General features: G+C 54.2%; 1 protein-coding gene across 1 annotated transcript in view; it reads right to left on the bottom strand.

Annotated features, from left to right (window-relative positions):
• The window catches only part of LOC116854440, a 122,040-nt gene that overhangs the window by 73,906 nt on the left and 20,958 nt on the right, over positions 1 to 27,176 (bottom strand). The window contains 17 exon segments of the mRNA XM_032836300.1: positions 1,500 to 1,658; positions 2,747 to 2,880; positions 3,246 to 3,401; positions 4,282 to 4,468; positions 8,056 to 8,135; positions 8,266 to 8,425; positions 10,454 to 10,617; positions 11,906 to 11,997; positions 13,196 to 13,378; positions 14,392 to 14,576; positions 15,230 to 15,385; positions 18,334 to 18,528; positions 21,539 to 21,663; positions 22,195 to 22,353; positions 24,419 to 24,563; positions 25,800 to 25,952; positions 26,085 to 26,270. Of these exon segments, the coding sequence (XP_032692191.1) occupies positions 1,500 to 1,658; positions 2,747 to 2,880; positions 3,246 to 3,401; positions 4,282 to 4,468; positions 8,056 to 8,135; positions 8,266 to 8,425; positions 10,454 to 10,617; positions 11,906 to 11,997; positions 13,196 to 13,378; positions 14,392 to 14,576; positions 15,230 to 15,385; positions 18,334 to 18,528; positions 21,539 to 21,663; positions 22,195 to 22,353; positions 24,419 to 24,563; positions 25,800 to 25,952; positions 26,085 to 26,270 (2,619 nt within the window).

Here is a 27,176-nt window from a genome sequence, read left to right as displayed (position 1 = left end):
AATTAGAGAAGACACAAATACAGAGAAAGACATCCTGTGTTCGCAGACAGACAGACTAAATATTGGTAAGATGGCAATACTCCCCAGAGCAACCTATAGTTGAACTCTACCCCTATCAAAATTGGAACGGTATTTTCGTGTGTGTGGCAGAAACAGAAAAATCCATCTTGAAATTCATATGAGATCTCAAGGGACCCCAAACAGCCCAAACAATCTTGAAAAAGCAGCGGAAAGTTGGAGTTCTCACAAAGCTACAGTAATCAAAACAGTACGGCAGGGACATACAGACAGACATACAGACTCACGAGATAGAACGGGGTGCCCCAAAATCAACTCACACATCTGTCCTCAAGTGATTTTCCCACAAACATGGCATGCACACTCCACAGGGGCAAGCACAGCCTGTCCAGCACACGCGGCTGGGACCAGGGGTTATCCCCAGGCGAGAGAATGTAGCTGGACACTTACCTTACGCCACACACAAAAATTAATTCAAAATGCATCAGAGACCTAAATGTTAACAGCTGAAACTAGAAGACGTTGAGAAGAAAGCAAAGGGGAAAAACTAGAACATTGTATGTGGAAGGATTTCTTAGCTAGGACACTCGAAACCCAGGCCACAAAAATAAAAAGATCAATCCGACCAAATGCACACATAAAATTTGGGGGGGGGATCAAAGGACGCTGTCGACAGGTGGAAAAGGCAATGGGTAAAATGGGAGAATGTGTTTGCAGACTATGTATCTGATTAGAAGTTAATATCCATATGTATCAAGAACTCTTGCAACTCAGTAGCAACAAAGCAAACAATCTGTTTCAAAAAAGGGCCAAGGACTTAAACAGACATTTCTCCCAAGAGGACAAACCAATGGCTGACAAGGGCGCAGAAAAGATCTCAGCATCACTCAGTATCAAAACCACAACGGGGTACCCCCAAATGCCTCTCAGCACAGCTACCCTCTAAAATGACAGAAAATAACAAACATGGGGGGAGTGGGGAGTGAGCAGTTCTGATTGAACGGGGACAGAGGCTCACGTGTTCAAGATGAACAAGTTTTGGGGACGGATGCCGGTGATGGCAGCCCAGCACTGTGAATTTAACTAATGACACTGAACCGTATGCCTAAAGATGGCAGGAACAGTCAATTTTATGTTGTATCTAGTTTATTGCAATTTGAAAAAAAAAAAAAAAAAGATATGGAACAATTTAAAAAGAAACACACTAAGTGCATGCCTTACAGCAGCACATTGACTGTGTGGTGGCTAAGCACTCATGTTTATGTTACTTACCAGGAACAGAGAACCCTCAGCTGAAACCTGAAAACGAAGCCATTTCCCAAATGCACTTACAGATCTGTGCTTCCCAAGTCCCCTGGCAGGCAGCTGATGGCAAATATCCTTGCAGCTGAACACCCCACCCCACCCCCACCTTGCAAATGTTAGACTCCCAGCGGGGAGGGGGTGGGGGCAAGTTCATGTTCTGCCGGAGTTGGGCTCACCTCCACAAAGTAATTGCTCAGGGCCGGACCCGAGTTGTTCTGGAAGGTCTGGCTGATGCGAAGCTGCCTCTTACCGCTGCTCTGGTTCCAACGCACGCCGTAGCTCGCCTCCAACTGGGAGTGCAGGGAGCCCACGCCCTCCTCATGCCGCACCTGAACCTGGGAACACACCCCACCAGGGAGAGCCCCAAGAAAGCCTTGTCTGTCCATCCCCGGGCCTCCTCACAGCTGCCCACCCTGGGGAAGGCAGGCTTGCTTCTCTGGGAAGACAGTTCTGTAGGAGGAGAATGGTCTTTGTGTTGATTTTTATTTGGCAAGACAGGGCATCCGAATCTGGTGCACCCTCCTGTGTTGTCAGTAACCCTTAAATGCTAAGCCTGAGGCGAGTGGCTGGTGGGCCTCACCCTGGTGCCTGCCCCATGAAGTGTCTGAAAGAGCCAGCTGCCATGGGAAAATGGCTCCAACCCCATGGTCCTCTACCCCGGACTCTCCCATGGCAGCCTCTGGCTCCCCAGATAGACTCTGAGTGGACAAGGCTTTTACACTCAGCATTTGGCTTTCCTCTCCTATCTCCAAACCACAGGTCAAGCAATACAGGTTCATTCATTTATTCCTTCCCTGAGCACATTTTCCCTGAGTACCAAGTATGATGCCCAGCACTGGACGTCAGATACCCAAGCATAAAGAATCGAGAAGACCTCGCACTCACAGGGGCTAGAATGCAGCGGGAGAGGCAAATGTGAACTAAGGAAATTAACAAAGGCACAGCTGCCTGCTTCTCCCTTTTGCTGACGCTGCCAGCCACTCTGGTGAACTGCTAGGTCCCATCGTTCCATTTCTCTTTCCTGTCCCAGGACCTTTGCACTTGCCACACCCTCTGCCTGCAGCATGCTTCCATAGGAATGGAACTGTTGCAATCCTTAAAGAAGCCTTCCCCATTGTCCCACTTGCTCAGTCTCTGCGCTATCACCCATGTCACTTATGGCTCTTTTGGTCTGGTCTGTCTCTCTCTGGGCCCCTGCCCAGCAATGGGACGGCACAGACCTAGTGCTGCTGTGTGCACAGCTCTCCCCTGAATGTTAGACACACTTCAGGTGTTCAGTAAAGACCAAAAGAACCAAGGCACAGGAGCCTGAGACCAAAGCTCCAATTCTAGCCCCGTTCCTGTACATGACCTTGAGCAAACCCCTCTCCGTGAGGACGAGCTGCGGGCTCTCTCCAGACCCCCGGCCAGCCAGGGCACCCACCTTGTGGCTGAGGACTGGGGTCTGCGTGCAGTGGAGCTCATGGTCCAGCTCCAGCTCGTAGGTCGCCTGTGAGCCACTCTGTGCCCGCAGCTTCTGGCTGGTGCTGCACTCATGGGCCAGCTGCCTTGCCTGACCTGTGCAGGGTGACCAGAGATACCTGCCCATCCTCCGCCAGCCCTCCCCCCCCCCCATTCCAGGATGAGGAGCGGCCAGCCCAGTCTCAGCCACCCCCGGCCCCTGCTCTGATGCACTCCGCTTCATGTCGCCCATTGAAACCTATGGCTAGAGAGGTTTTAAAAGACAGGCTTATGGCCCCCAAACACACACACTGTTTTGGTTTGTTTTTTAAACTGGCCGGTGCTCAGGGGCTACGGGACAGTGCGGTGAGGGCCAAACCAGGTGACAAGGTGGCACCTGAGCCCTCAGAGCGGGAGCCCCAGGATACAATGTGGGTTCTGCCACCTCCCACCTCCCCCCAGCCCAGCATGCGGCGCCGTACCCAGGAGGCCGTACTTAATCCTCAGGGAGCTGGTCCAGAGGCCGCGGTGTGTCCGCAGTAGGCCCACCAGGTGCAGTGCCACCACACCGGGCACAGAGAGCTCGCTGCCCACGGCCACCACCTGCAGCCCGTCCTCTGCCTTCCTCTCGAGCCGCACTGTGTGCAGGTTTGGGGAGGGAGGGGCAGGCAGTGAGAGGGGCAGGTGTGGTGCGGCCACAGCCCATAGCCTGGGACTGACACCACACCCCAGCTCTGGGCAAGCCAAGGAAATGGGAACCGTCCAGGGGACCCAGGAGTGGGGGGGGGGGGGCGGGTTTCCCAGCAGAACCTATGCCTGCATCTCTGCTGAGGAACCCTGGTGTCCAAGCGCTCATCACGTTACTGGGCGGCAATGGTGGGTTGCCCGAAAGTCACTTTGGTGGGTTCAGCCAAAATGTTTAAGTAGAACAAAATAAGGATAAAACAGAAGGGAAGTGACAGTGCCTTCTAGGCCATCTGGTAAATCTCGCTCCTGCTCCGTGGACATCCAGCCCAATCACACAGGGAGAGCAGGGCCCGGGACAATTCCCGAAGTGCCCACACTGGGCGGCCAGCACCCCAGCCCCTGACATCGTTCCCTCAGAATCTCCCAGAACATCCCAGACAGAGCGTAGCTGGGGGCCGCATCCCTGCTCTGCTCTCAGGGCAGGGATCTGCCAGACCGGCCATGCCCAGGCCAGGCCAGGGGTTCAAGGTTTAAACCGTGCCCCGGGCAACTTGGGTCCCGACGCAAAGTGTGTATTTTACGCATGGTGTAACACAGGCCAGAATCAAAATGGTCCAAACGCTGCTGTTCTGTGGCTCCTGGAGGGCAGTCAGTGCTCGGGGACCGGCGGAAAGCAGTGAGCACATGTGCAGACCAGGTTTTCCCTGGGGTGGGATGTTAATACTGGCCGGGGGAGGGGACGGGGATCCCACGTGAGCTCCTCAGCCCTCCAGCTCCCGTAGCCTGGCCTGCTGAAGGGAGGGAGTGGCAGGAGGGGGTCCCTCTTCCTACCTGACAGGTGGGCCTCGTCGCTCAGCAGGTTGCTCAGTGACACGGAGAAGGCCAACTTGCGGCCGGCCTGCCGGCTGAGGTTCGCCAGGAGGGCCACAGGGCTGCCTGCCGTCACCAGCTTCCCCTCCAGCTGGGCCTCAAACCGCTGGGCCTCACCGCCAGCTGCTGGCCACAGGTCGCTCCGGCCCTGCAAAGGCCCCAGCATCACCTGGGTGGGGGGGTGGGGGGGGTGGGGAGTGGCTCGGCCGGAGATGGGGGTGGTACTTGGCCAGCAGGGCTGGCTTTGCCCGTAAGAACTGAGACAGGACAGAGGACCGAGCTTAGCCTATGGCCTTCTTGGCTGGTTCTTCTCCAATTTCTTCATCTTGCCCTTTTCCAAAGTAGGTAGTCCCTGTTGTAAGTTCAGATGTAAATGTAAAGGACTCCTCTCTCTCTCTCTCTCTCTCTCTCTCTCTCTCTCTCTCTCTCAGCAGTCAGCTCTAGGTCCGCTCTCCCTGCAGAATATTCTGGGATCTGACCACTTGGGCCACCTCCACCACTCCCCCGGCTCAAGCCCTGGCCATCAGCCCCTGTGTCATCACAGCGTCCTCGTCCTGGCTGTCCTGACTCCCGCCCTGTGCCCTGATGTCTGTCCCCCACCCTTTCCACCAGAGCAACGCCTTTGAGGCATGTAGGATCACACACTCCCATTTACCTAAGGGTCCTTGCAAAGACCAACAAGGGTGAGACTTTCTCTAGAAGTCAGCAGCGCAGACCTGGCCAAAGGGACTGCTTGTGGGAGGACACTGGCAGGCAGGACACACACAGAGTCCAAAACACACTCTACACATCACCGTGCTTGAGACTTTCTGAAAAACCCACAAGCAACTACAACCATTATTCCTGATGGTCACTGCCAAGTGTAGACCAATCCCACAGACCTCTGTGCTGACTGCCAGCTGACCTGCTCACCCCAAAGGTGTAAAACTGAACTCACCATTCCCAGACTGTCTGCTATTTTAAGCGCTCTCGAAATCCCATTTCTGCCTTTGTTTCTTGACAGTCATGATTTGCTCTCTTCTGATTCCTCGGTGGCAAGGCCTTACGTGATCTGTCCCCCCACCTCTCTGTCCCCTCTCCTATTCTGCACCAAACACATGAGCCTGTGTGCTATGCTATTAACACTCCAGGCACATTCTCACCTCAGGACCTTTGCACATGCTGCACCCTTTACCCAGAGTCCCTTCCCCCAGAGAACTCCATGGCTCTCTTCTGCACATCCTTCATGTCTCAGCTAAGAGTTATCCTCTCCATCAGGCTTACTTTCCCATCCTGTTTAAAACTGAAACCAAGCCCCAGACTCTTCTTCTCACGTAACTTCAGACCCCTGTGCCCAGCTCAATGATTCCCTTTTCCTACAGCACATATATCCGGTTATCACTGTACAATTTGCTTATTTAGTTCATTTACTGGCTCTCCCATCACAGTGTAAGCTCCAAGAGGAGAAAAGTGTGTCTCCTTCACTGAGCTGTCTTCCCAGTACCTGGGACATTGTAGGTCAGCAGTGCAGACTAATAGCTAAAGAAAAAAAAAAAAAAAAAGAAAGACACTGAAAAATACAGGTTTTGATCCCCTCCTTCGTCTCCCCATCTCCCTCCATGGCCGCCCCTGTGCCTGGCTTTTCGTGCATTCTTGAGAAAATTGAGGCTCGGTGGGGAAGGCAGTCTCCCTGACATTTGGTTTTCTCCCCACCAGGGGAAGGGAAGACCTAGGTGACTCGGGTGTGTGTGTGTGTGTGTGTGTGTGTGTGTGTACACGTGCGTGAGCTCAGGCACACGTGTGCACAGAGGCATACACTTAGAGGCTCCCTCTTGCTCTTCCCAAAAACAGATGGAGGCTCTCCACTCTGCCCTGCTTCTCTCTTCAAGGGGGGGGTCTCGGTGATAATTTTATGTTGTGATCACAGAGGCTGCCTGGCGTTAGCCAAGTGCGGCCCGCGAATAGGACGACTGGGGAGTATTTCATCCAAACCGGGACCCTTAGCGGATGAAGAGTTCACTAGCCACAGGGAGCTGGGTCGAAGGGAAACTGGGGCTCCTGGGGCAGCCTGGGACTTCGGGATGTCCGATCCCTGCACAGCGGGAGCAAGCCCTCAAGGCCACGCGCTCCTCCACGCCATTCTTAAGCCCCGCAGACAAGTCCTCTGCCTGGGTGCCCTCATCTCCTACGGGCTTGCTGAGAGGACTGAAGGAGGGCCTCCGAGCCCAAGGCAACTCAAGACTGCCTGAGAACAGGCTTTGGAAAGTTCCAGACCCTGGCTGTTACCATTGCATCTGGGGCAGCTGAAACTGGAGGTTTTCTACAAGCCAGTGTTTGCAGGCTGCAGACAGCCCTCTGGGGGACAGCCGGGAGGTCTGCAGGGAAGTGGAGGCAATTAGCACTTGTGTATTTGGCAAACGACCCTGCCCTGGGAGGCTGGCGGGCTCCTGGGAGTTTGGCATTGATCTGTAGCCTCAGGAGTCAGGCAGCTGGGACTTTAGGAGAAGGCGCTCTCCCCTGATGCTTGGTGTTCTCCCCACCCCCGGGGAAGGAAGCAGATCTGGGAGAGGAGAGCCTGTTTGTGCAACCAAATCCCAGCCCCAGCCACAGAGTCGCAATCCAGACCTGAGAAGCCCCCAGAGACCAAGGTGGACAGGCCAGACCCAATGCCACTGGTGCCCAGATGTCCTGTTTGGTGGGAGCAAGGCTAAAACCGCTGTTTTTATCCAGACCAGGTTGAACACCAGACAGAAGGTCTCAAGCCTCTCCCCAGCAGGGCAGACCGACAGACACAAAACTTAAGCACAATGGCGGGGACCTCAATGGCCCCGCTGAGTCCCAACCAGGGACCTCTGGTGTGAAGCTTCAGAAGTAGCTTCTAAGAGAAAAATGCAAGTGCCCTTTGCTCTGGGAATTCCACTGCGGAGAAGGTCTCTCTGAGAAGACTCACACACGAAAACCTGACAGTGGGCTCTGGGGAGGTGTGGCAGGGAGAGTTTTTAATTCTAGACCTGTCCTGACCCACAGAACTTTCGGCAGGGATGAAAACATTCTTGAGAAGTGGTTCCTGCCACTAGGGAAGTAAGTTAACCCTAATTTACTTTAATAACCACGTGGGCTATCATTTGGATGGGACACTTGGTTCTATACCTTTTCATATCCTTCTGAAAACAGGCAGTTTGGACCCAGACGGAGGAAGACAATGCAAAGACATAGGAAGAAGATGCTAGAGGCCAAGGAACACCCAAGGCCACCAGGAGAGGGGAGGGAAGCATGCAACAGTGCCCCCTCCTCACCTCCCAAGAACCAGCCCTGCCAACACCTTAATTTGGGACTTCAAACCTCCAGAGCTGTGCAAGAGAAATGGTGCTTCGGACACCCCATTTGGGCAACGCTGTTAGAGCAGCCCTGAGGCACTAACAGCGACTGCCTAGGACATACACAGCCGTTTCTTCTGGAAATTCGGGGAGCGCCAGGTTTCAACGTGCCCCCTTCCACTGACTTTCGCACATGCTCCTGTATTCCTAATATTATCAATTTTTGACCTAAATGGTAGTAAGTTTCGAGCCCATGTTTTCCTTCTTTGTATGTTTCTGAACATCGGGAGGTCACACATGTTACGGTAGGAGGAAGGGGAAAACCCACTAACACACAAAAGGTGATGGCGACTATTAAGTAAGGACTGTGGGACCGAGGCCGGAAGAGCTTGGAAGGTGGCAGGTGCTCACACAGGAGGCCTGAGGGTGTGGAACAAACCTTAATGTAGTAGACGTCCCTGTCATCCAGTATCAGCTCCAGGTGACCCACACAAGTGCTCTGCAGAGTCTCGATCTTTCCTAGGGAACAAAACAAGAGTTTGGGGACCAAGCTTTAAGCTCTGCCCCTGCGTTCCCTAGGGGACAACCTCCTGCCGGGTTTCTTATCTCTGAGCCCCAGCAACCGACCCATGGAGGGGACACTTATTACCATCCAGCTGCATTTTCTTCCTGGGATGCAGAAGCTTGAGGCGGAACTTCCCCTGGGGCAAGCTGTACCTGACGTCCACCCCGACGTCCCTGGGCACCTCTGATTTGGGCGTGCCCATGAAGAGGTGAGCCGAAGCTTCCTGAGGGAGCCAGCTGTCCTTCTGAAAGCGCAGAGGACTTCTCAGTCTTGAGAACCTCGTCCAGCTCCAAAAGTTCTCCCTCTTCCCGGGAAAAGACCCTCAGCCCCACCATTCAAAAATGTGTGTTCTTGAGCTCCTCCTTGGCCCTCACAAGACAAGAAACCACACTGGGAGTTTGGAACTCTCAGGCGGTATCTGGAGAAGAACAAAGCCTTGCAGGACAACTCAAGACCACGCGTACAAGGTCTCATCTTGTCCGGCAAATAGCCTGGGGGGGTGGGGCACGAGGTATGGCGTGCACCATGGGCACCCTGCAGAGACCCTCTCGTGTCCCTTATCCAGCTCTGCCCGACCGTGTCTCAGCCTTTGCAGGTACTGCTGTTAACACCTGGCACATGGGCCTCCAGAACATTGCCCTCCTTTATGTTTTCCCAGGAGTAAAAAATACCCCAGCTCCTCAGCCTCAAGGGGACCCCACTCTGAGACGTAACCCATGCTCCAGGGCTTCCCCGGGATCAGGTGGAGGCTGCCACCTCACCTGACATCACCACCACCCCCCCCACTCAGTTCTTCCCTTCCCTGGCCTAACTTCCCCACTCTCTTATACTGGGTCCCCGGGAGACTTTTCTTAACCTATCACTTTTACCCAAATCCTTAGCTCAGGTCCGCCTTAAGGAAAACACAGCCTAAGACACAAGCCCCCTTTAAGACCGCGCACTGACGAACATTCTTACACCACCAGCAAAGGGTCACTCCTCTGTACGAGGCTAGTTGTAGGCACAGGGAGTGCAAATGAGCATTAGACCCACAAAGACATGCACCCTCATGGCACCTACATTCTAGAGGGGAAGCACAGGACCACCAGACACAAATGAAGATTGCACAACAGCTGGAGATGGGTGCTCTGCTAACAAACTCAGTGGGAGTAAGGGGTCAGCCAGGGTGGTCAGGGAAGGCTGCCTCAGAGGAGGTGGCATTTCAGAAAGCGAAGGAATCGAGAGAGAGAGAGAAAGTGCCAAGTGGGTGTGTGGGAGAGTGTTCTTGGCAGAGGGAAGCGCCAGTGCAAAGGTCCTGGGGCAGCAATGTGCCTAGCATTAAAAAAAAAAAAAGGTCAGTGTGTGGAGAGTGATAAGCCTCGTAAAGAATCAGGAGACGGGGAGGACAGCCCAGCAGGCCCAGGTATCCAGCTCCCATTTAGAGGGATAAGAGCCACTGGAGAGCTCTGAGCAGAGAAGCGACAGGATGGTTTTAGGACTTTGAAACACCTGTCTGGCTGCTGGGAGACAAGAGATGGCAAGGACACGAGCAGAAACTGGGGGATCACGTAGAAGGGTGTTGAATGCCCATTTAGGGCCAGATGCTGAGGACACAGGAATGAGAAACACAGGCATTAAAGCTCTTCCTCGGAACTGAGTGACTGGAACAGAAAAGGGGGAAGTCTGGTATTAGTCAAGCATCTTTAAGCAACAAACGTAAGAGGGATCGGGCACCTGGGTGGCTCAGGTGGTTAAGCGTCTGACTCTTAATTTCGCCTCAGGTCATGCTCTCATGGTTGTGAGGCTGACCCCTGTATCAGGTTTCATGTTGGGCAGGAAGCCTGGTTAAGATTCTCTCCCTTTGCTCCCACCCCTTCTCTCTCTCCCTCTCTAAAAAAATAAAAACAAAAACAGAAACAACAAAACCCCAAAACAAAACAAACCACAAAAAAAACAAAACATAAAATTGATCTAAAGGGGGAAAACATGGTCCTATTAGAGCAAGTAACAAAAGAACATGACCAGTTGGGGATAATTCAGGCAGGCTTCCCGGAGCAGCTGACCCCTGAACCGAGATCTGAAGACTGATTCAGCATTAACAAGTCACAGAGCCAGAGCCAGAGGATCAGCATGTGCAAGGGTCCTGAGGCAGGAGGGAGACCACAAATGGACCAACCCAGCCCAACAGCTCCAGAGAGGAGCCCCATGTCCTTATGAGGCTGATTCTGGAGGGGAAGACCTAGGGAGACCCACAGCATGGCTGGGAAAGAAGGGGCCATTCCACAGGGCGTACCTGGGGTTGGAAGGTATAGGTAGCTTCCAGCAGATACTGTCGGAGGCCCCGGTCCTGCTTCGTCAGCATCACAGCCACGAGCACAGGCACCGAGAGCAGGTAGGGCTGCCCTGCTGCCGGCCAGGTGACTTCCGTGCACAGCTGCCAGCCCCAGGTCCGGGATGCTGTGGAGAAAGCGGGGCGGGCAGCTCTGGTCACCAGAGAGCCAGAGAATTCTAGGCGGGAGCCTCGGCTGCTCATCCAGCAAAGGCAAGGGTTCTGTCGGTCTTTTCGACAACCTCGGCACCGCTGACATTCAGAGCTGCATAAGGAAGGCTCTGTGGCGGGAGCCGTCCTGCAGGGTAGGAGAGCAGCCGCGCTGGGCTCCGCTCAGTGTCAGTCAGGAGCAACCCCAACAACAGTTCGGACAACCCAAGCGTCTCCAGGCACGGCCAAATGGCCCCTCGGGGGACAAAACCAGCCCCGCCTGAGGACCCCTGGGGGAGACTTTCAGAGCGCGAGTGTGCGGAAGGCAGGCTCCAGAGTCAGACCGCCTGGGTCTAAATTCCAGCCCCTCCACTTGCCAGCTGTGTGACCTTGGGCAGGTTACTTAACATCTCTGTGCCTCAGTGTCACTCCTCTGTACACTGGGACCAGTAACAGTTCCTGCCTCATGGTGTAGCTGTGGGGACTGACCGTCTGTGTCAGCGTTTATGACAACGCCCCGCCTAAAGGTGTCCATTCATTTAGAGCGGCCTCTCCCCAACCTGACTCAAAAAAAAAATGACCTTCAAGATCCGCTATTGTTTGGTGTATTTCCTTTCCGATCTCTTATCAATTTTGTTGCTTTTCACCAGATGTTGCTATCAAAGAATTTTCCAGTGTTATTGAACTATCTCCTTCGTGATGGGGTTTTTAAGCTACAGGGTAGCTCAGGTGTTTTCCCTCAACTTGAAAGTGGAGAATTTTTTTCCATCCACGGCCAGACAGTAGATGCCTGAGGCTCTGCAGATCACAGGATCCCCTCACAATGGCTCAGCTCTGCTGGTGACTGACCAGAGCAGCCAAAGACGACAGGGAAACCAATGGGCGTGGCCATGTGTCCATAAAGCTTTCTTTCTGGCCATTCGCAACATCAACTTCACAAATGTTTCCCGTAAGAACTATTCTTCGATGACTTTCCCACCCTTTGAAAATGTGCCAACCTGCTGGCAGCTTATAAGCTGCTGTAATGAGCCATTCACCTATGACCGTGCCCTTGTCAATAACGATGCAGCGATCATCTCTGTGTAGTGTGCATTTTTAAATGATTTTGGAGTATTTTCCTGGGGTGGAGTTCTAGAAGCAGAAGCAAATAATTAAGGGATATAAACACTTTGAGGGCAGAAGAGCCACTGCAGCATTTGGAGCCGACACGGCTCCCTGCGGTACCCAGACATCTGCCTAGGCAAAGGCAAAGACCCCACCGCCTACCTTTCTCGTCAGTACAGGACTGGGCCTCTGAAGGGTTGTGGGCGTTACTGAGGCTCCTCACGCCGTCCCCAGTGACGAGATACAGCTTAGAGCTGGGTGAGGGAAGAGGAAAGTCCCAGATGGTCATTTTCATTCATTCACTGGACAGATAGGCCTGGAGCTGCCATAGCTTGACGTGGGGAGAATTCCACCATGAACAGGATGGGCCTTTGGGGAACTCACCCACAGCACTCAATGACGAGTGCCACGACAAACCTGAATGGGGGTGGATGGGGTCGGTCTTGGGGAAAGGGAAAGGCCTCCTTTAGACGGAGGTGGGGGTCTCTGCAGAGGTTAATGTGTGAGCAGAGACTCAAAGGATGAGAAGGAGCTGGACAGAGGGAATGGCAGGCACAAAGGTCCTGTGGTGGGAATAAAGTGGCCTCTTTAGGAGAGTAAGAAGAGTGGTTCAAGGGGGTTAGGGTGGAGGGGGAGGGAGTGAGTGAAGGGCAGGAGGTAGTAGAAGGAAACAGGTGAGATGTAGGCAGGACCCCCAGGAGGAAGGACAATCATGAAGTCCTGGGTTATCCTAGAAACAAGTATAGGGTTTTAAACAAGTGGGTGGGGGGGGAGTGACATGACTTGACATTTTAAAGGACCGCACTGGTTGCTGCTGGGAGAAGGGCCTAGAGGACAGCCAGAGGACATAGTGTCCCTGTCTAGGGTGGGACAACATAGACAAAGCAGGTGTGACTGTGGGGAGCCTGGCTTCCCTCCTATTTTATCTGAAAGAACTCACTCTCCAACTTTCACCCCTCTGGGAAGCTGGGAACAAGCTTGTCCCAGGAGGGACCCTAAAGAGCTGAGAAGTATGGGAGCTCCCCCATCCTCCTTTTAGCCACCCCGTAGTCCCTGTCACAGACACCCCCCACATGCTGACACACACTTACACACAGGACACTCACAGACATGCCAACACCCCCTCACGGACACATGCACACGCTCACACACACACAATCAGACAGGCACGCTGCACTCACCCACGTGCCCAGACACATACCTGTGCACGCACAGACTCAGAAATCCACCCTCACGCGTACACACGCTCATGCAACAAGGGTGCAACACACCCTCACACACACGTGGTCACACACACACACAGTCTCGCACCCACACACAAAAACATGGGCGATCATGCACACGTGCTCACGGGTGCTCCCAGACACACACACTCCCAGACACACATCCCCAACCCCTCAGGCCACACCCACCCGCGCACGGGCTCCCTCCCACGTGTGCAGGACGCCTCACCTGAAGCTGAGGAGCTCCACAGCCGCCTCTGGGGTGTTCAGATGCACCTTGAGATCCCGGCCCTTCCTTGCGTGGATCCCCCCATCCAGACTGGCAGCGCCACGGACGCTGGTCACCCACTGCAGCCCGGCCCGCCCCAGGACACCGGTTGTACCCATCTGCGCCGAGATCCAGAGCAGGGCACTGCGGGGAGAGCCAGGCACTGGCTGCAGCCTGCAGGCCCCGGGTGGCCACGCACACAGCATCCCCTTGTGCACCGCCCCTGCCGTTCTCGGCAGCCCCTGCCCCGTCGTCCCCCTCCCGACCTCCCTGTATCCCCCCACCCCGTGCTCTCTGGGCACCACGCCCCCCATGTGTGCCAGGCACGCCATCTGGTCTGTCTGGACCTTGCCATCACTGGCCTCAACTTAGAGACACAGACCCAGGCTGGGAGCAGTGAAACCACCTGCTCAGGCCCTGTCGCTGGGACATGGGGCAGTAGGACCCGGACCAGGAGGCTGTCTGAGCCCCAGCCAGGGTCTTCGTGCCAAAGAGCAGGTAGCACGGGATGCCCAGGCTCCCCACATCGGACCCAGAAACCACAGACAGGACAGGTGAACGGGGGACACCTGTGAGTGGACAGTCGTCCAGCAGGCCCCGGACCCCTCCAGAATCAGACCAAGCCCTGAACCAACTCTGCCCACGCTGTGGGGCCTGGACCAGCAGCGCACCTGCCTGGGGCCTGTTTTCTCAACCATTAGTGGGAATACGGAGAGACTGCCCGCCTGGTGGGTGGTGATGCGGGGTCACTGGAGTCCCAGCCCATACATCTTAGATGGTCCTCCCTCCCTCCCTCCCTCCCTCCCTCCCTCTTCCCCTCTCGGAGGCAGAGTGGAGCAGAGGGAAGCATGCCACGTGGCAGGACACCAGAGTCCTGTGGCCTGGCCCTGCTTCATCCTTGGGCACATGATGTCACCTCACTGAGCCTCAGTCTTCCCACCCGTCAAGTGGGCACAGCTGCCCAGCATCTCCTCACAGTCTCTTGACACAAAAAACACTCAGTCATAGGATTGACGGTGCGATGGTACCAGGGACGGTCTGCAGGGCAGGGATCCCCTCGAGCCCGCGCTAATGGCTCAGCACTCTGCGGCCCTCTGTAGGGGGAGGCCCCCGCCCACCCACCTCCCTCCTCCAGCTCCAAGAAGCCAGCCAGCTACCTGGGCTTGACGTAACCATTCACAGAGAAATCCAGAGGGTGCTGGAAGTTGGCAGTCCCCCGGACTTGGAAGCTGGCGGCAGCCGAGGCATTGAGGGTCAGCCGGGCGGGAAGGCCGGATATGGTGGGAAAGGTGAGCTCCTGCACCGCTAGGTTCAGCCTCCGGGTCACCTGGACCTCCTGCCCCTGCGGCCAGAGGACCGTCATGACGCAGGTGACAGTCCCTGGTGCAAGCCAGGCACACACTGAGCACACAGTCTTATTTGATCAAATAAGATTCTCACACCAGAGCGGTGTGGGAGGAAGGGACAGGATCATTACGCCCTCTTTCCAGAGGAGGAAACGGAGCCCACAGACAGATGAAATCACCTGGCCAAACCCACGTGGGTAGAAACCCGGTCAGTTTCCTGCAGAAAAGGGTCAGAGCTGGGGGATCCAGGGTGAGTCAGGTAAGGGGGAATGTGGGCCATGCCCGGGATGCAGAGCACCTAGTATGCGCCAGGTGCATCTTAAATGCTTTGGTGCATTTTTACTGCGTTATCTCATTTAACACAACAGCCCCATGAAGCTGCTGCTTTTGCTACTACTGTGTTTGTTACACTATCATGCCTATTTCACAGATGCACAAACCCAGGCCAGGACCTGTGAACTCTCCCAAGGAGGTAAGAGGTGGAGCCGCGATTTGAGCTTGGGCAGCCTGGCTCGAAATACCGCTGTCTTGGGTCTGAAACGGACTTTAGTACTTCCCCCCCCCCCCCCCCCCCCCCCCCGCCCGGAGCACCGAAGGAAACAAGACGGGGTCAGCGGGGCTGGGAGGGGCCAAGCCCAGGCGGAGGTACCTTCAGGAGCTTGACGGCCAACTCGGCCAGGTTCAAGGACGGGTGGTTCACACGGCTGGCCATCGCCGCGCAGTTCACGAAGCTCAGCTCGTGCCCGAACACCTTCACACTCAGCTCGCACCGCAGCGCCTGCCGCTCTGCACGCCTCCGGGCCACCTGAGGGAGAGCCCAGACCAGACGGGTGACTAGGAGCAGGTCTGCTGCCTGGACACAGGTGGGGGTCCGGAGCAGCAGAAGGGCAAGGTCAAGGGCTTTTGGTGTCTGGAATATGGCTTGCAAAACTGGTGGTCTTCAGGCAGAATCCCCAGATGGGTTTTCTTTGGCCTGCACGGTGCTGCTGAAATGCCCTGGGCAGTGTGTGTGGGTGCGAGCCTTCTCACCATCCTCTTGTTTTGGAATAATCTTACATTTACAGAAAAGTTGCAAAGATGATACAGAGAGCTCCCACACTCCCCTCGCCCTGTCTCTATTGGCACCATCTTTCATGGCCAGCGTGCAAGGAAGGCAAAAAAGCCAACACGGACATGTAGTATTAACAAAACCCCCGACATTCAAATTTCACGTTTTTCCAGTCTAGCTCTCCCTCCGTTCCAGCAACCCCACTGCATTAGCTTGTCCCATCTCTCCTGTCTCCTCCCGTCTGTGACCATTTGTCTTTCTTCGTGTTTTTCACCGTGCATGTTTTTTTGAGAGACAGAGAGAGCATGAGCAGCAGGGAGGGGCAGAGGGACAAGGAGACTCCCTGCTGAATGCGGAGCCCAACATGGGGCTCAATCCCAGGACCCCGAGATCGACCCGAGCAGAAGGCAGATTGCTCCACTGACTGAGCCACCCAGGAGTCCCTCACAGTGCATTATTGTTTTTAATTTGAATTTGTTGGGGCACCTGGGTGGCTCAGATGTTAAGCGTCTGCCTTTGGCTCAGATCATGATCCCCGGGTCCTGGGATCGAGTCCCACATCAGGCTCCCTGCTCAGCGGGGAAACCTGCTTCTCCCTCTCCCATTCACCCTGAGTGTGTTCCCTCTCTCGCTGTCTCTCTGTCAAATAAATGAATAAAATCTTTAGCCAAGAAATAATGAAATTTGAGTTTGTTTCCAATGTTTAAAAATTAGGAGACTACCTATAAAAATCCAGATTCTCTGGCTTCTCCAAGCAGAGAACTATTGGCCTCCTGCCCACCACAACAAGGGGCGGTAAGAAACCAGAGTGGGATGGTGGCCGCCGCTTTTAACTGAGGCATGAGCATTTCCCACCTGCCACAGCCCCCACCACTCCCTATCGCCCCTCCAACACTGAGGCCAAGCGTTGTTCCCACTATCGCTGTGCTTGTGCTAAACCGATCTTGGGATTAGGACTCTCTATCCCAAGTGGGAAAATAACAGACAAAAAGGATGCAGATTCTAAGGAAAAGTCTTCACATTCCACCCACCACCCTCCTTCTCGTTGCCTGCCAGCCCCAGCTCCAGTCCAAGAGGCTTTAAGGGCACAGACCGCGTCCCGACCATCTTTGCGCCCTTGGACCCAGGGGTTCACACCTGATGACTGGTAAAGCTGTGAACATGTGAACCAATGCCCCAGCCACTCCTTGATCACCCTCGGATGTACACGGCAATGACCTCTTACAAGAGTAAAAAGGTGCCCACAACTAAATGCCCATCAGTGGGAGAATAATCACGTAAAATAGAATTCCCACCCACAGAATGGATATTTTAAGACCCCATGACCCACCAACTCCATTCCTAGGCATTTCCCCAGCCAAAACACATACATGCCTTCACCAAAAAGACAGGTGCAAGAATATTCATAGGAGGGGTGCCCAGGTCACTCAGTGGGTTAAAGCCTCTGCCTTTGCCTCAGGTCATGATCTCAGGGTCCTGGGATCGAGCCCCGCATCAGGCTCTCTGCTCAGCAGGAAGCCTGCTTCCTCCTCTCTCTCTGCCTGCCTCTCTGCCTGCTTGTGATCTCTGTCTGTCAAATAAATAAAATCTTTAAATATATATATATATATATATTCATAGGACTATCTGCAATGAGCCCAGAAACTCTTAAGTTATCCAAAAGCCCACCGCAAGTAGGATGGACAAAGAAATCCTGGTGTGTTCACACCACAGCAGCGCTGTTGCACAGCGGGGAGGATGAGCAAAGCATGACTATATCCAGCCCCGGAGCTGGATCTCACCCACAAAATTTAAGCCAAAGAGGCCAGACAGACAGACAGACACACACACACACAATGACAGGAATAGAATCATTCACACTTGCCAAAAGGCGGAAACCACCTGCAAACCCAATATCCATCAGGAGCGAGCGGGTAAACACAAGGGGATCTACCCACACTGTGCAATGTTCTTCAGGCCTCAAGAGGGATGGAGGACTGATCCGTGCTACACGGATGCGTCTCAAAACATGATTGATGCTCAGTGAGAGATGCCGGACACGACAGGTCATGTGCCGTCTGACTCCATCTATAGAAAGTGTCCAGAACAGGTCAGTCCACACAGACCCAAAGCAGGCTAGTGGTTGCCAGGGGCTGGGGGAGGACAGGCTGGGGTCTCCTTTGGGGTGATGAGAATGTTCTAGAATCAGACAGAAGTTGGTGTTGCTCATCTTGGTACATGCGCATCCACGTGTCCAAAATTACCAAACTGTATACTTGAAATGCCCACCGCTTATTCAAAGTAGACGATACCTCTGCAAGGCTTATTTTTACAAACTAGAACTCATTGGCGCAGTTAGGAGGCAGATTAGTGATCATCCTTGTTGGGGCTGGGTAGACTGGTAGAGGGAGGGGGTGCAGGGGGGCCTCTGGGGGACTGATAATGGGCCGGGCATTGATTAGAAGGAGGCGTTCTGTTGGTGGAGATGCATTTAGGACTTGGACACTTTCCTAATTGTATGTGACACTTTGATCAATACGTTTTCGAGATAAAGCAGGCCAACAGCTGACGACTGAGCTCCGGACCAGCTCCTTGTCTCTATGAGCCTGTCCCAGGTCTCAGAGCCCGTCCCAGTCAGAGGTGATGGAGGCCTGAGTCCACAGCCCAAAACCTCAGGCTGGTGAGGAGAGGGAGCTGGATGGGTACAGGTTCCCCGCTCCCCTTACCTTCTGCTGTATGTCTCTCAGCTTTCTGGACCTTTCTCCTGGACAGTCAGGGTGGGGTCCCCATGGTGTGGGCTCTGGTTCCGGCTCTGGGGATTTCTCTGGCTGGGCCTGTGTCTCCTCTTCCTGTCCCCAGAAGGACTTGCTGCCAAACAGCCTGTGGACGATTTTCTCTGCATTTTCCAGCCGGAGGCCAAGCTGGGAAGAAAAGCCAGGGCTCACTGAGGAGTAGCGTGGTTGGCTGATCCAAAGCTGCAGAGCTGGGGGCTCAAAGTGAGGGGAGAGGGTAGCAGGCTTGGGGAGTGTACTCTGGGCTCCCCAGGGTCCACCTGGGCCCAAGGCAAGGGGCACCACCTTTTCAAATCAGCAAGTTCCACATATGTTGGGCAAATGTCCCTCAGCAAAAATCCTTACCGATTCTTTAGGGCCTGGTTCCTATGTCACTGCCTCTGGGAAGTCTTCCCTGATTTCCCACATCACTCCCTTCCCATATTCCCCACCCCCAGACCAAATCTATCACTGCTTCCTCTGAGAGTCCAGCAAAGAATTTCTGGGTCACACTCATGCTGTCATCTGTGTGTCTCCCTTGCAAGATTCTGAGCTCCCTGAGAGCAGGGACCCCATGTCTCCTTCACTAGGCATGCTGAAGGCCCGGTTGGTGGGTCATTTTGTATTGATTTGACTGGGCCATGGGGTCCTGACATATTTGGTCAGACAGAATTGTGAGTGTTTTGTGAGAGTGTTTCTGGATGAATTTAACTTTTTTTTTTTTTTTCGATTTATTTATTTTAGAGAGAGCACGCAGGGGAGGGGGTGCTGGAGAGAGAGAATCTTAAACAGACTCCATGCTGGGCTCAGAGCCTGTCGCAGGGTTCCATCTCATGACCCTGAAATTACGACCTGAGCCAAAACCAAGAGTTTGATGCTTAACTGACTGAGCCATCCAGAGGCCCCTGATTTAAAATTTAAATCAATAAACTGAGTCAGGCAGAGTACCCCCATAATGTAGGTGAGCCACATCCAATCCATCGAAGGCATGACTCAAACAAAAAGCAGACTCTCCCCCAACCACGGGATAGTTCCTCGTGACTGCCTCTGAGCTGGGACATCAGGGGTTTTTTTCCCACCTTCACCCTAAACTGAAACATCAGCTCTTTCCAGGTCCCAGACCTCCAGACCGAGACTATACTATTGGTTCTCAGGCCTTCAGACTCAGACTAGAACAATGCCATTGGCTTTCCTGGTCTCGAGTTTGCTGACCACAGATCTTGGAACCTGTCAGCCTCCATAATCATGTGAGCCAATTCCTTAGAGTAAATCTCTTTCTAGATATAATATATTCTGCTACTTCTGTTTTTCTGTTTCTCTGGAGAACCCTGACTAATACACCTAGCCTGGTCGGTTCTCAAAATTTGATGGATGAATGAATGAGTCCTTTCTGTTCCTCCTTCCCTCCATCTGCCCGTTCACCCAGGCATCTGTTCAGTCACCCTTTGGCCCTTCCCATCCATCTATCCATCCGTCTATCCATCCATCCACCCGTCTTTCCATTCATCCGTCCATCTATCCATCCAACCATCCATCAATCCATCCATCCATCCTTTTATCCTTCCAGCCACCTTCCCTTCTTTCCATCTATTGTGCCTTCCATCGTTCCACCAAAAAATGTTGAATTTACCCAGAAACACTCCCACAGAAACACCCACAATTCTGTGGGACTAAACATGTCAGGATCCCATGGCCCGGTCAAATCAACACAGCATGACCCACCAACCAGGCCTTCAGCGTGCCTAGAGAAGGAGACATGGGTCCGTGCTCTCAGAGAGCTCAGAATCTTGCAAGGGAGACACACAGACGACAGCATGAGTGTGACCCAGAAATTCTGTGCTGGGCTCTCAGAGGAAGGAGTTATCTCCAAGAGCATCTGTACAGAAAACACCAGAGGGCCAGCCATTGGCAGATCTAAGCCCACACCCCTAGCTGATCATGTCTGGACAAGCTCTCTGTTCTCCATACATTAGAAGAGGTCGGGAGAAGGCACAGAGCACACTCCCTTGGACAAGCCTCAGGGGCCTGGGGGAAGGAGATGAAAGCGCACCAAGGTAATCCAGTATGCTCAAGTTTGCTGGATATAGGACCTCAGAGACACTGCTTCTTTTGTTGCTACACCCCATAATCCATTCTCCACATGACTGCCAGAATGTTCCAATCATGTCACATCCCTCTCCAGCTTAAAACCCTTCGATGCCGTGGCCCTGGTCCTCTCTGCCCTCCCATCTTACTTCTCCTCACTCCCTGGTCTACTTCCGCTCCTCTGACACATCAAGTCCTTTCTCGTCCCAGGACCTTTGCACATACTGGTGCCCCTGCCTGGAAGGCTCTTACCCCAGCTCTTCACCAGGTTGCTCACGCTCCTTCTTCAGGTCGCAGCTCAAACCTCACCTTCGTACACAGTACTTAGAGTTGCCATTGTTTTATCAATGTGTTTACTCATTTTTTATCTGCCCACCTCTCTGGGCAAGGATCACGTCTCTCTTGTTGACTGTCAGATTCTGAGAGCCTAGCACAGCACCTGGTTTATGTCAGGTTAGAAAACAGGTAATTGTGCAATGGATGGCAAGTGGGTGGGTGGATAAGTGTGGATATGTCGATGGATAGATGGATGGGGAAGAGCGTAGATGGAGAGAGGGGTATAATTGCATATTAATGAACAGATAGAGGAGGAAGGAAGGAAGGAAGGAAGGAAGGAAGGAAGGAAGGATAGATGGATGGAGAGATGGATGGATGGATGAATGGATGGTTGGGAGGATGGACGGGAAGATGGATGGACAGATATACAGATGTATATAGGGGTGGGTATACAGACAGATGAGTGTGTGGGTACATAACTGTGTGTGTGTGTGTGTGTGTGTGTGTGTGTGTGTGTGTATGACTAGAGAATGCAGGGGTGAGAGCTTGACAGGGAAATGGATGGGAGGCTACATGAATGGATGGATGACAGGGGTAGATGGTTGATGCACGAAGGTAGACAGATATACAGCTGTACGGGTGGCTGGGTGCACGGCCGACTGACCGGGAGAACAGGCACAAGGCAGAGCAGTCGATCCATACAGTGAAGAGGTCATCCGTGGAAAGAAGGGGGGATGCGATTGTTTCTGGCCCCAAATCTAGAAGAGGCCCCAAGAGACCACAGCAGGCCCCCTCGTACCTCCAGGAGGTTGAAGGCATGACCTAGAACGTGGATGGTCAGGTTGGTCGTGGCAGAGCGGGGGAGGAAGGAGGCTGGAGAAAAGAGAATGGTCCTCTCCAGGTTGGCTCCCAGGCTGCCAGACACTAGGAAGAGAGAGGGAGAGAGGGTCAGTCCACTCCTGCCCCTCACAGAGCAGGGTCTGGCCACTGAGGGGCGATAGCCTGGGAAAGGGAAAGACGGGGTGTGTCCTCTCCAGCAGGACACGTGTCTCAGCCTTAGGCCTCATCAAGAGCCCAGGAAAGGCCGGAAGGGTCAACCCCTGCTCACAGGCAGAGAGAGGGCACAGCCAGGGCACCCCACCCTCCACCCCCAGACCTCCAGAGTGGCTGAAGTAGTCTGGGTGCCTGGGCTAGAATGGGGTTTCCTTCTGGACGCTCTGTGTCATTGTGATAAGGAGGTGACAGCCCCAGCGTGGAGCTAATCTCCTTGTAACACCGGGGAGAAAGTTCTCCAACTCGCAGGCGCACCACAGAATCAATGCCGATTTACACAGAAACAGATGACACTAGGGAACGAACATCCTTGAGCCACGTGTCCTCAAAGGTTTAGAGCTCCTGGGTCCCCAGGGCTTTGTGGCCCCAGAGCAGGACCGCACCTGCCCAGGATGGCCATACCAGAGCGGAAGGTGACATCAGAATAGGACGAGTGTTTCCAGGCCTCTGGCTGGAACTCCCGGCTCAGGATGTCCTCGGGGAGGGCGTCCTGGAGAGCTCGCTTCAGGGGGTCGCCGGTCTCCAGCAGCTGTGTCAGGTGACTCCACACAAAGGAACCCACTGGAGTCGGGTCACAGCCAGCAGGCAGGGGAAGGAAGAGGAGGGAGGAGGGGAAGGATGAATCTGGAACTGACATAGCCCAGAGAAAAGAGCCCCCTGAACCCCGATCCCGAGTTCTACTATGTCCTCATGCCAGGGTATCCACATTTTCTTTCCAGAAATACTGGCAAACAGCTGGGCCTTAATGGAACGTGGAAATCTAGCCTGTGCACAGCCCTGGGACATGCCCCTCCTGAAGGGAGAAGGAGGCATTGTGGGGAAAGCTCTAGCTTGACAGTCAGACCCAAGTCTGAATCTCGGTTCCACCACTCAGGAGCTGTGTGACCTCAGGCTGGTTACTCTCCCTCTCTGAGGCTTAGTTTCCTCATTTGTGAAATGTAGTAACCACCCATCTCCCAGGGCTGTTGGTGCAGACGAGTCAAGAGGAAGCCTGGGCCCAAAGAACAGAATGTCTTTCAGGCTTGGCAAAGGTGTGATAAGCAATTTGTGATGGGGGTCCTCTCTCTCAGGCTCTCTGGAGGAGTAAAAGTCAAATGACAGCATCAATGGGAGAGTCCAGTTAGGGATACTAGAGTTTAACTGGGAACCCTGAATCCTCTTGGTTGTCTCAGGCTCTCAGAAGGCCCAAGAGGGAGCTTCTAGAACAATCCATCAAGGAAGAGAATGGAATCAGGCTTTTGTTCTCACTGGGCAGCACACATAGGCCTGGTGCCCCAGGGCCTCCACTGAAGCTGAGCACTTTGGCTGATCCCCAGGTGATGGGGCTTGGCCCAGTGGCCTCCCATCCCTCACACATCTCACCCCATCCTTGAAACTGCCAACGAACAGTTGTATCTTCTAGCAGTACCGTTTCTTTTCCCTTTGGGGGGGGTACGGTTTCTTTAGAAGGTAATTCAGCAGTATCACAGACTTTTAAATGTGTATGCCCCATAACCCAGCCATCTGCCCTCTGGAAAAGTATCCTACGGCTAGATTAGCACAAGGTCCCAAAGGTGGATGCATGGAGAGGTTCAATTTGCTGGTTGTTTCTTGTGACAAAAGCCCAGAAATGACCGAAATGCCCATCAGTGAGGACAGGTCAAGGGGAATATGGTGTAAGCTCCTAGTAGGATATCATGCAACAGGAGATAAGAGACCACATGTCCTGATGTGGAAGGAGCCCCCAGAAATGCCAAAGGCAAAAAGCAAAGGCACAACAGCCTATAAAACATGATCCTGAGGTGCTGGTGTTTGGGAGATCCACGGACAGGCTCATCTGTGCGCTCCGAGTTCTGCTGGGATATAGAAAAGAACTGTTCACCGTGAATGCGTTCAGGCAGTGGGACTAGAGGGCCCGGGGAAGAAGCAGGTAGGTTTTAGTTTGCCACTTCTACTTTCCTGTGCGCTTTGAAACTCTAAACAGTCACACACACACACACGCGCGCACACACACAGCCCTTAAAATGTTCTAAAGGTCTTTGTGTATTAACACAGTTTATGCTCCCTCAAAGAGGAAGGTACTGTGATCATCCCTACTTCACAGATACAGAAACAGAGGCTCAGAAAGGCTTCGTAACTTGTCCAAAGGCACGCAGGTAGGAAGTGGCTGAGCTGGGATTGGAATCCACGCTGTTGGGCTCCAGGCACTCAACTCACTATCCATCAGGGAGAGATTTGTTGAAAATCAGCTGAACTTATTTTTTGAAGTTTCACTTTTAGGTTTAGGAACTGTGGCCAGAGACCCCTGTTTAAAGGAACCTCTCTGACCCCAGAAGGGATCTGAGATTTGTAGATGCCATCCCTCCTCTGTCTCGAGTGTCCCTTCCAGGTACTAGGTCACGAACTGGCCAGAGCTACAAGGGAAGCCACTGACTTCCATCTCTTTTTACAGATAAGGAAATGGAGGACCAGAGAGGAAAAGGGATGCGTGCAAGTTTATCCCATTGCCATACGTATGAGGCAGGGGTATGCCAGGCCAGTTGGTCAGGTGGGGTGGCAAGAAAAGGAGAGCAGGAAGGGGTTAAGAGCACCCTCCAGGAAGCTCTGGGCCGGCCCCAGCACCCCCTCTCCCAGCTGCCCTGCTCACCCTGGGTGGACTGCTCGGCTGCCTGGGTCCGCCGCACCTGCGCAAACACGGCCTCGCCAGGGCATCTCATCAGGGCCAGGTAGGCATTGATGCGGATCTCGGCATCCTCCTCAGGGTTTTGGTATAGATGGGAGAGTGCAGTTCGCTGGCTTGGGCAGAGCAAAGGCCATCACCTGGGGCCCGTCCACCTCCATCCGCCTCCACCCAGTAGCACAATGTCCCTCAAGCTGTTCTGGCTCTGGGGGCGGTGGGGGGGGGGGGGCGGTGGCCCTGCTGCCCTGTCCTAGCTCACACAAAGTCACAAAGTACTCACTGCAGGAGGCCTCCCTGACACGCTCATCTGTGGGCCAGCTGTAGCCAGTGGTAGGGTCACTGCTAAGCCCATCCTCCCCCAGTCCTCCCAGCACAACCGTCCACCCATCTACTCTTGCAGAAATATTTACTGAGCACCTACTATTAGCCCAGCACAGTGCTAGATGATGGAAGCCACCCGAAGCTTACATTCTAGTGCAGGAAGACAGACAGCAAACAAGGTTAAGTTGCAAAGTATAGAACACATTAGGTGCTAAGTACTAAAAAGGGAAAAATTAAATGGGGAAGCAATTTCAGGTGAAAGAGCCAAGAAAGACCCCACGGTGAAAGTGGTTTTTAAACAAAGACCTACAGGAGGTGAAGAAGGGAAGCCTGGGGATTTCCAAGGGAAGGGGAAACAGCACATGCAAAGGGCCTGTGGCAAAAGTGGGCCTGGAGTATCTGAGGAACAACAGGCAGCTTGGCGTGTCTGGAAGCAGTGGGGGGCGAGGGAAGGAGGAGATGAACCCACAAGGTGCTAAGCGGGCCTGTGGTCAGAGCACATAGACCTTGCTAGGTCACTGTAAGGACTTTGGCTAGTGGCTCCCTTCTCAAAGGGGCCAGCAAACCTTTTGGCAAAGGGACAGATGGTAAATTTTTCTGGCTTTGCGGGCCATACCGTCTCTCCTGCCACTGCTCAACTCCACAGCAGCACAGACAACACACAGAGAGCAGGCACAGCCGCATTCCAGCAAAGCACTGTGTACAAAACAGGCAACAAACAAGGAGGGGCCTGCGGTCCAGAGCTCACCACCCCCTGAACGAGAGGGTTTGCAGGGATGGCTTCTCTGTGGTTTGCAATCATATGCTTATCTGTGTGCTTATTGGACAAGTATGTGCCTCCCACCAGACACAGGATTTGTGAGAACAGAGACACGGGTTCTCATTCACACCAGGGCCCAGCACATAGTAGGTGCTCAGTAAACATGTGATGAATGAATGACCACATAAAGAGGTGAACTGGCCAATGGTGGTTCAAGACCCACAGTTGCCCCATCGTCACCCTAGCCGATGACAAGCAGGAGCTCACATCTGCAGAGCAGGGGACCCTCCGGAAGGCCTGGATGGCCCCCAGGCGGACCTCAGGGGGGCAGTCCCTCTGAGATGCGTAGGTACTTAGTGTTGGGGTGAGAGCCGTGGCCGCCAGGCCCGCATTGCCAATCGCCTTCAGCACAAGCTGGAGCTGGAAAGAGATGGCGTTGGGGCCTTGAGGCCTGGTGGGGGAGCTCAGCCCACCCACCCACACAGCCTTAGGCTCCCCTGCATGGCTTGGGCCCCACCAAGGGGCTGTGCCCAGGATTCTGCCTGTCCTCACCTGCTCAGGGTCTGATGGCTCCCGGAAGGTGCAGTTGGCCCCCAAGGCCTCTTCCAGCATCCTCACGAGGGAGCTGACACCAGGCAGGTGTCCACAGGGCCCATCCAGGGAGGCACAGAGGTTGTGCGTCAGGGCCGAGACACCAAGGAGGGCACTGGGGCTGGTCCCCGAGGTCTGCAGAAGAGGCTGGGGACAGAAACCGGCCCCCACCCAAGCCCAGAAGGCTGGTGAGGTGGCCCTTCCCAGGTCTCCCCACATAGAGCTGAGCCCCCACCCTGGCTGCCCACGGATTCCTGAAAAGACAGAGGCCTGGCCCCCCTGAGAATCTGAAGAGGCTGCTCCGAGAGGGGACTTGTCCACAAGTGTCCTTCCTAAAGCACCCAGGTAGCCCCGTATATCAAGGAGGGAAGACCACGCCATTGGGCTGACCGGGGCAGGGCCCTCGGCCATGTCTGAGGACGGTTTTGGCTGTCACACCTGAGAAGCAGGCTTGTCGGTGTCCAGCAGGCAAAGACCTGGGCTATTGCCAGAGGCCCTCTACTACGCAGGGCGACCCCCACAATGAAGAAAGGCCCACCCCCACCATCCACAGTGCCGTAGTTGAGAATCCCTGGGTGTGGTCACCAGGTGGGAGGAGCGAGGCGCTGGCGGGGACGTCCTCAGAGCAGGACACGGTGGAGTGGCCAGAGACATTAGGGTAAATTGTTAACAACCAACCCGCCGCCCCCCACCCTGGGGAAAATGCCAGCCCTAGCGTGGAGCGCTTGCCAGTTTCTGGGGTGTAAATGCTCCCACCACGTGCTCTCCAGCGCTGCGGGGCCAAGAAGAGCTCAGGTCCGGCATGCGGGGTTGGAGGGGGGCAGCGGCCACACGGCAGGTGCACACGCACAGCCAGCGTACGGAAGCCCAGCAGCAGACACGCGTTGCAGGACCAGAATGGGGAATTAAGTCTCTATTACTTCTGCCCGTGTGAGCTCATCTGGGCGGTATGAGCGAACGTGTGTGTTCTTGTATGGGTGTGCACGTGTCCTCCAGCACACACGTCTATCCTGGGGCGCGTGTCCCCATGCATGTAGCTGCACGTGCTTGAGT

The sequence above is a fragment of the Lontra canadensis genome, unplaced genomic scaffold (assembly GCF_010015895.1).
Source record: "Lontra canadensis isolate GAN:19392208 unplaced genomic scaffold, GSC_riverotter_1.0 scaffold91, whole genome shotgun sequence".
Taxonomy (NCBI): Eukaryota; Metazoa; Chordata; class Mammalia; order Carnivora; family Mustelidae; genus Lontra; species Lontra canadensis.
This window is presented reverse-complemented; position numbering and strand designations above follow the sequence as displayed.